The 9,238-nt window shown below is 58.1% G+C and overlaps 1 protein-coding gene across 1 annotated transcript in view; it reads right to left on the reverse strand.

The window, feature by feature from the left end:
• The window catches only part of LATS2 (large tumor suppressor kinase 2), a 23,460-nt gene that overhangs the window by 8,331 nt on the left and 5,891 nt on the right, over positions 1 to 9,238 (reverse strand). Inside the window, exons 2-3 of the mRNA XM_025047114.1 lie at positions 978 to 1,110; positions 5 to 135 (exon numbers count right to left, since the gene is read on the reverse strand). Of these exons, the coding sequence (XP_024902882.1) occupies positions 5 to 135; positions 978 to 1,110 (264 nt within the window). The remainder of the gene's footprint in view (positions 1 to 4; positions 136 to 977; positions 1,111 to 9,238) is intronic.

Raw genomic sequence — 9,238 nt, forward strand, 5'->3', positions numbered from 1 at the left:
CCGCGTACTGCCGGGGCGCGTCCCCCAGCGCGCCACCCTCGTAGGCGCCGCTCAGCGGGTGGTAGGCGGGCAGGGGGTCGCCCACTGCTTCGAAGCTCGGCCTGCGCGGCACGGCGGCGGGCACCAGGCCCTTTCCTGCAGAGGGAGGAACGGGGCGTCAGTGGGGTGCCCAGCCTGCTGCACCCTGGAGCTGAGGGCTCTACCGCCTGTACAGGCTCCCTGGGGGCAGACGGCCTCGGGAGGGACAGAGCCTGCTGTCCCACAGCCAGCCAGGAGGCCCTGTCCCCTTGCTCAGGAGGTGCACCCTGAACACATGCCAAAGGCAAGTGCAGGAAAAGGTCCCCCAGGGGCTGTGCTGAGACAGGATGGGACGGGCCACGGGGCACTGTCAGAAGAACACAAAGTCTGTGACCTCATCACAACAGATAGTGCCTACGAAGCCCTGCGAGTCCCACTCCGCTGTGCAGCGGGTCTGTCCAAGGCCCCCCATGAGTTAGGGAACACTCCTTTTGCTAAGTATCATGAGTCCCTTGTCACAGTCGGGGCCTCGGGCACCAGGGAACTGCCCCGCTGCTCCATCCCGCCGTCCGCTCGAGCCTCTGGCCTTCCTAGCACCCCGCCCGCCGGCTCTCAGGCTCGCGTGAGAACAGGCGTTTCAGAACCCTGAAAGCAGCCTCCCTGTTCGAAGACCCCTGCGCAGGCCGGAGAGAAAGTCAAAACAGTTTTGTTCTCGCTCTGCTAGTTGCCTCATTTTGATGCCCAATGAATTATTCAGTATCCCGTAAGTCAAGACAAGGACCCCCCACCCAGGTAGGAAACGGCAGGTTATTTCTGTTGGGAGGCACGCGGGGCCCAATGCCGAGGGGCAGGCTCGGCTTACCCAAGGCCGGCACATGGCGACGTGACCAGGCCACGCCGGACCGGCTTCTGCGCGTCTCAGGACAGCCGTCTGCCCACAGGGCGGCGCCCGCGCTCACCTGGCGAGGTCTGCCTGACGACCCGCACGATCTGCTCGTTCCGGGGGTCCAGGTAGCCCATCTTGCTGATGTAGTCCAGGGCGGCTTCAATGCTCCTGCTACCCGTCTGCTTGAGCGCCCGGCCTGCCATCTCCTGCGGGAGCACAGTCATCTTAAACAGAGCCCCCGGGGACTTCCACCCGTGCCTGTCCCTGCCTGTCGTGACACTGCCTCTCTGAGGACCCGCGAATGATGCAGGCAAGTCTCAGAACGGCACAGTGGTCTCAGGACAGTCTCACCCGACTAAGTGCAAGGTGTGTCAGGAGCATGTGGGGACGTAGGTGGCGGCCCTGACCTGTAAGTCTGCAGCCCTGCTTTGATGCATCCTGGTTTGGGGACAAGTGTACCTGGAGACCGAGGACGTCACAGACTCTGCTTCGACCCAGCCCCACCCCCCAGGCTACTGCTGGGGGTGAGAGGCTCTGCAGGCGCAGGTCAGGACCAGGTGGCCCGCCCCCAGTGGCGGGAGGGCCCCCAGCACGCCTACTGGCCAGGGTCCCGCGCTGCCCACAGCAGGAGGGACTTGTGCTCAGGGCCCTGGTCTAGCAGGAGAAGGCGGACAGGCCCTTCCGAGGCGTTGCGGGATGACTGTGGGACACACCGCTGAGCTGCCGGGAGAGCAGATGGAGGGGACGAGGGCTCCTCCGGCCAAGTGGCACCAGGGACTGCACACGGTGATGGCGGCACACTGGCTCTCCAGGATGCACAGGTGGGGTGGACGGGGGCCCTGTGCGTCCTGGCAGCTGGAGCAGTTAGAGCGGAGAGCCGGGCAGGGGTCTGCCGTGCTTGATGCAGCCACAAAGACCCCCAGCAGGGACGTGGTCAATGAGAAGATGGGTCTGGAGCAGAGACACGACAGGCCCAGCCTGAGGCGCCATCAGACAGGGTCAAGCAGGAGCAGAGCGAGCCGGGGCGGGGGCGGGGCATGAGGGCGGGGGGCCCGCAGGAAAGACGGGAGGAGAGGACAGCCTACTAGAGGTGACACACGGGGATTCCACAGAAGGGAACCGCAAGCCTCGTGAAGGTCGCGAGGCCAGCAAGTGGAGGAGGAGGAAACTAAAAACGCTGAAACGCAGGTGATGGCAGATGGGGGTGCAGGTGGGACAGCTCTGTGGGAGCCCAGGTGGGAAGGAATGAGGGTGCAGAAAGACCCCAGTAGCACAGACACCGGTGGCTGTCAGCAAAGATGCACTTGGGGGACGGCCACCGTCCCAGACACCCAACTTCCTACCTACTTGCTTCCCAAGGCACTCGGACCGACAGGGCCGTGCTGTGCCCCCACGCCCTGGGGCAGGCGCCACGCACCTGTGACCGCCAGTGCGTCCATGCCATCCTCCTCCCTGAGGACCGGGAGAGCCTGGCAGGGCCTGACGCTGCACCTCACTCACGGCTGGACCCAGCCGCCCAGCCGTGGCCGGAGCAGATTAAGCGCTTCACTCCCATGTGGTCACACCATATTAAACTCGAATGTCCCTTTCTGGCCGTGTCCCAGCTGAGTGGTAGGACAGCGTAGGCCACACTTGGCTATAACCTGTGCCTCTGTTCTTAGCAGCCCAAGTATGTGACACAGCACGCTGGGGGCAAGGAGCGACGCCCGAGCCCCAAGGCCTGGGGTGGTGACGCTGGGTGGAGGGACGTGAAGCGACAGCTGGCGAGGAGGACTGGGAAGTGGTTGTGAGGACAGAGCGGTGTTTTAAAAGCGGCACTTGGACTGACAGACGGGCAGGTGTTTGAAGTCTGGAAGGGCGGCCACAGCAGAGCTGGGGAGTGGTCATGTCCACGCTGCCCTCTCCTGTAGGCCGGAGGGGACACTGCCCCTGCCCCAAGGCTCTGCTGTGTGGTAAGGCTGTGTCCGCAAACACGTCTCCGCAGCTGGGAGACAGACGTCGTGTCAGACCGCCTCCCGTTGGGGTCCCTGCAGCTTCTGGTGCCCCCTTTCAAATGCGCCCCTAGGAGCAGACCCCAACCACAAGGCCTTTGGGCAGCACGAACCATCCAAGCGGCTTGGTCTGAGACACGGCCACCAGCCCCTGCCATGCAGGGGGGACCGCCTGACCACGCTGCACACTAGGGGACGGGCTCAGCCAAGCGTGCACGTGTCCGAGTCTCTCCTGTTTACTGGCACCTGGCCTTCCAGACTGTGCTGCAAACCCAGCCATGACAACCAGCACGAGGAGACCGCAAACAGCGACTGTTCACCGGATGTGTCAAGTCACGAACGTCACACCGCTTGGCGAGCCGAGTCATTTGGCAGATAAAACCTCCCCACAACCTGAGTCCACCAGGCTGCCCTTGTCTGTCACTGCCTGCACGGAGAAAGGGGGCTTCTGCATGGGCGTTCAGGACACCCCCTTGTGTGTACACACACACACACACACACACACACACATACACGACTCTGCTGCCAGAGCTGACGGAAGGCACAACCACACTGTGTCCTGCCCACCATCTGCCACAAGATGCCACTGAGCCCCGAACCCGCCAAACCTCACTCCCTGCCTCCTGCGGGTGGCTGTGCGACACTCAAGCTCTGTGACTCCTGCCCGGCAGCCTTGACCAGCGAGCAGCTCCCCAGCTGTCCCAGGTCCCGAAAGGCGTGCCCCGCAGAGGCAGAGGACAGTCAGCTTTGCTGTGCACTGTCTCTGAAGCGTCCGGCACTGATGCTGGCTCTCTCTCCTGCTCTGCCCCAGCTAAGGTCAAGGCCCTGTCTGGCCAGGTGAGCGCCCACCCGCCTTCGCCCTCCTGATCTGTCACCGAGACCGGAAAGCTGCGGCACACCTGTCAGCACCCCTCGTCCCTGTGGTTCGGGACTCAGGCTGGCAGGAAGACACAGTTGGGCTCGCTCACCAGGCAGCTCAGCTGTCTTCCCACCATCGACCTGGGGCGGAGAGCAGTTTAAATTCAGTAAAAAACCATTCCGCAGAAGAAGGCATGTCCTAGGGAGGCCCGCCCTCCCTCCCCTTGCCCGGCAAGGAAGCCTTTCCCACGTCCGCCAAGTTACAGCTGGGAAACCAGAGTGAACAGCTCTGCCCGTCGGGTCTGGGTGGCCCCGTGTGTCTCTGCCCACCATCTCCTGGTCCTCACGCACGTTATCAGTTCATCAAAGATGACATGGAGGAAACGCGTCTCCAGCCAGGGCGTCCGAGACCCACGGCCACCTGCGTGGTGTGCCGTCCTGCAGTAACAGTCTCAGGAGTTTGCGAGGGCCTCAGACACCGTGCCCCAAATAAATGGGCACATTCTCAGCCTGTCAAGGAAAAAGACTGCGCAGCCAGCTCGTCAACTGGGGGGCATTCCTCCTCTGCGCCTTAAAAAGATATCTGATCTAAACGACTGGATTTCTCGAGGCCGGCGGAGGACGCTGAGGGGCGAGGCTTCTGGAGGTGCCTACCTGCAGGTCACGCCCGAGGGGAAAGGCGCCTGGGCGACAGTAAAGCGAGGCCCACGCGCTCTCCCGCAGGGTTTGCCGCCCTGTTCCAGCCCCTGGACAAGCAGCTGCCAGTTCTGGAAAGCCAGTGGCACACAGCGCTCGGTGCATCTGCGCCCGCCAGCCGCGCCCAGCCACTGTGCGGCCCGAGGTCTCCCATGGAGGACCGGGGCGGGGGTGGGGGGCATGCTTCTGAAGGCTCCGTTTTCTGCACGTGCTCAAACGAGGGCGGGAACACGAAGGGAAAACGAAGTCACCTTAGGATCGTAACTGTGCCGACCTCAGGGCCGCTGGTGAGCCCCGCCTGGTGGGGGCCTGGGAAGGACGGGCGCAGCACCCCACCTCGAAGCGCTATGCAGCAAGCGGTGTGGCGCTTTTGAGGGAAAAAAAATTTAGGTGGCTTACAGGTAGGGAATGAAGAAGAAATCTGGCCTAAAATTAAACAAATATGAAAACATTTCAACCATGCCAATTTCAAAGAAACTAACAAAAACAGCACTTTATAACTGTCGTTAGCGCCAAAGTAATTTAAAGACGAGCGGCCTGGAGAGACTGTCCACGGTCCTGCAGTTTGGTGCCAGGATAAACCACAACACTTCTCTGAGGTGGACACTGGTTAATAAGTGTTAAAAATTACTGCATTTGTATCCTGATTTAATAATTCCACCCCTGGAAATTTATTCTCAGGCTAATTTAAAACAATTCTATTTGAAAGTCAATTTGTATAAAGATGTCTTTAGAATTATGCATCATAAATCAGCCCCTCAAACAGAAGGGGGTGGGTGGGAGTTGGGAGAGCTTGAATATCCAATGAGAGAATAATTATGTCAATTATAATGCATATATTCTCCTGAATACACTCAATGCAGCCAAAAAATGACTTTAATGGCCACAGTTCTTTTACTTGACAAATATTTTCTGAGCATCTACTACTGGTGTTGTCACTGAGTATATAGCTGTAAACAAAACATGCAACTTCCAACAGTGTAAGCAACATGAAAAATGCTTATATATAAAGTGTGTCTCTTAGTTTCGTAACTATGTACAAGTTAATTACATCTACAAACAAAGATTTGATTAGAACAATGAGAAATAAAAAGTTAGACTTAATTTTCTTTTTGTTAACAAGGGTAAGACGATGAGAATATCTCTGCACATCGAGTTCCACAGTGACGAAACTGCCTTCACTGCCTTGCTAAATAATTGTGGGCTGATGACAAAAATTCTCCAGGTCACAGCTGAGTCCAATGACAGGGCCAGAATTCGCAAAGTAATCCCAGAATTGCTGTGGACTCTAAAATGCCGTGATTTCGAGGGATGTTTGCCAAAATCAAGACAGGAGCACAGAGGTATGACCTGTCCCTTGGAAACGTAATAAACCAAAATTCCTATTTGTCTTCACACACACACACACACACACACACACACTGCAGAGGTATGACCCGTCCCGTGGAAACGTAATAAACCAAAATTCCTATTAGTCTTCACACACACACACACACACAGACACATTTCGGGGGCCTGGGGCCTGTATTCCAATTCCTGTGTCCCTGTGTCCCACAGAGAGCTCTGACCAGCCAGTCCCCATACGCAGAGGCTGCAGCTCATGCTGGGACGTGGCCTCTGTTGCCCTTCGCTGAATCCTGGCTGGCCTGGGACTTGCCCCAGCAGAGCGTGAGCAGAAGTGACGCTGTGCCGGCCCTGTGCCTGCCCTCCAGAGCCCTGGCTGCTTCTGCCTTCACTCCGGGACTACTGAGTGGCTGGAAAGGGAGCCGGCCACCCTCGGAGCCCGGCCCACTGCACTGCTGACAGGTGAGCGACGCTGTCCCCATGCCAAAAGCCGGCTGGGTCCTGATACGATGGGCCACTCAGAACCTCAGCCGACGCCACATGGAGCCAAAGAACCACCCAGCAGGGCCCAGAGGGTCACGAGACACAGTAAGTTACGGTTAGTTTTCAGTCGCTAGAAATTCTGGGATGGTTCGGCACAGCCCAGGTAACTGATTCCGCTTCTTTTCCTGCAGTGTGCAGGAAGCGTGTCTACCTACGTGTTTCATCTTAAACTCTGAATGGTTTAGTCTGCTAAACTTCTGTCCAAACAAACTCAATTTCCATTAAGACCAGAAAGTTTTCTGAAAAGTTTTTTGAAATGCAAGTCATCGTACTTTGCAGCTGAGAATTTGCTCTTGTGGTTCCCAGCTCTCTGCAGAGTTTCTGTCTGTGGATTCATTAATGCTGCATTTTCTCTTAAATCATCTGACATCTTTTACTTCGTTCTTTGGACATATTTTCAATAGCTTTTTTCTAAACTCTGATTTTTTAAAAAAGCAAATAAATATTGCCATTTTCACCATTCAAGAACAGCTCTTTAACGTTTGTCTGCTAAAGCCAACACCCCGTCCCTCGGGAGGTCGCCCCGCCCTGGACCCCGCCTTCTCTCCCGAGTTAGGGCTCCACTTCTCTAACTGGAAACTGGCCACTGTGGGTGACACGCAGCATCGCGGCCCTCCGCTGGGCTCCGAGGTGGCAGGTTCTGTTGTCACGGGCAGTGTTGGCTCGGTCTGCAGCACGCAGCCCCCTGTGCGTCCTGTGGCGGTCTCTCCCGCGCTGTCAGCAAAGGCTCCGTCCTCCTGTGACAGCTTTGCCTCTGGGCTTCCTCCCCAGTCCCACACGCTTCCAGCTGCTCCGTCCTCTGCAACTCCACGCCCACAGGGTCTGACTTTGTGCCACCTATGCCGCAGGTGGCTGAGGAATGTGCCCCGGTGACACAGCAGCAGGCTCGCAGGCGAGACCCACACAGCCCTCCCCTCAAGGGCGCACCTCCCGCCCCGGCCACGGACCCGGGGCTGCCCCGACCCCAGGTGCCACCCCTCCTGTGGTTTCTCTCACTGCCTGGGTTCCCCTTTATGGTCCCGGCTGCCGGCATCCATCGTAAGGCTGGGGTGCCCCCTCCCCGCATCCCTCTGCAGCTGTGGGCGCTGGACAGGCCCTGGGCCAGGAAGCCACACATTCCCAGTGTTCATCACTTCCCAGTTTTCAGAGAGTAAAACTGTGGCGTGTCTGGCTTCGGATAATTTCTGGACTCTAAATATTGAATTTTTAGAATCTGGTGTTTATAATTGTTGCAGAATGGGGGTTCCCATGGAGTCTGACAGTGTAGGGCGGTCTCTACGTAAGGCCGGAGCTGGGACAGTGCGTCCTGGCTGCCCCCATCTGCTCTGGCACAGGATGCGGACTGCAGAGGGGCCGCCTAGTTCCTCTTCATAGGATGGCCCAGCAGAAAGAGGGGAGGGACCTGGATCCTCGGGGACACCGTGGATCAGCCACATTGTGCTGATCAAGCCTCCTTCTCATTCCACATACGGGTATGGGGACCTGTTACTAGCATTGTAAATGGATCCCCAAGTCACACTCAGAGCAAGCTGGGTGAGACGAGCCTGTCCGATGCGACTCCTGGAAGTATGTGCTGAGTGCCCGTATTCAGCCAGGGCTGTGCCAGACGCCGGGAAAACGGCGTGGGCATCGGGGACAGGTACGGGGAGCGAGGGCGGGTAGGGGGGACGGGGAGGCTTCTGCCCTTTCCCGTAACTGGGGCAAAGACAACAAGAACATTTACAAATTCAAATCATCGCACTGGAAACTAAATCACTTCTATAAAGTTGGAAAACATGTAATTATGAAAAACATCTCCCTTCCAAGTAATATATTATGAAATAATAAAAGAAAATAAGGAAGTCCAAGACATCTAAAACCTGACATGGAAAACTGCACGCGGGATACAGTCTGCGTTAAACCCGACTACGAACTTCTGGTCGCTGGATCTCAGCACCGAGCTCCGGAGAAGCTGGACAGCGAGTGACCCGGAGAAGCTGGGCAGCGAGTGACCATGATAACGGATGTGGCTTTTTTTTGTTGCTCAGTATGAAATTCATAATTACCCTATTAAAAATAATTATAAAAGAGACTACCGTTGAATGGCGTTTAAGATTGGATTTCCTTACTGAGTTTTCCCCTTTGCGCCCGTAACTGGACTGGTGAGGACAGGGGGCGGGGTGCAGATGGGGGGCCGAGGACTTGGCGCTGGTCCCCAGGACCCCAGGCGCCTGGTGCAGAATGAGGCCGCCGCGATGCCTGTGCCCCGGCTGCAGGTCAGCCCCAGGGGGCCCTGGAGGAGGGCTCGCATGGGGCCACCTGTCACCGAGGAGCTGGGCCTCCGGGCGGGCCCGGCATTGGTCTGCAGCACCATCACGTCTGCCCGTGCAGTTCTTGGTCAGGGCCAAGCCACGGTGCTACAGAACAGACGACAATGCCCAGTCGTCACCTACAAGGGTGGCAGGACCCAACCAATAGCCCATGTTGCCTAACACTATGTCTTCCAAGGAGGAAATGCTCGGTGTGACAGAGCAGGTAGCAGCAAACAGCACTTGTGACCCCCACAGTTCCGCAAGTGGCACGTGGGGGAGATGCTGACATTCGCACTACACGCCGGACGAAGGGAGAAGGCGGCGGAAGCGGTGGACCCGCAAACCTGCAGCCTGCTATTCCTGCAGGCCAGCCCGGAGGCCCCGCCGCACACAGACGCCGCCGCAGCTAGCCAGGCTGGGCTGTGACGCTGACCCCGGCCTCTCGCCTGTCCTCCCCCCGGCACTGACCTTGCCCGCCAGGCACTGCAGCCGGCTCTCTTCTGCAGACCCCCGGGACTGCAGACCCCTGGCTGGCCCAGGGCCCGCGCCGTGCACGCGAGTCAGCCACTCGGGGAGCAGGTGTGTTCCTCGAAAAGTGTTCTAGACCTTGC

This window comes from Pteropus alecto, unplaced genomic scaffold (assembly GCF_000325575.1).
Source record: "Pteropus alecto unplaced genomic scaffold, ASM32557v1 scaffold80, whole genome shotgun sequence".
In the NCBI taxonomy this organism is placed as follows: Eukaryota; Metazoa; Chordata; class Mammalia; order Chiroptera; family Pteropodidae; genus Pteropus; species Pteropus alecto.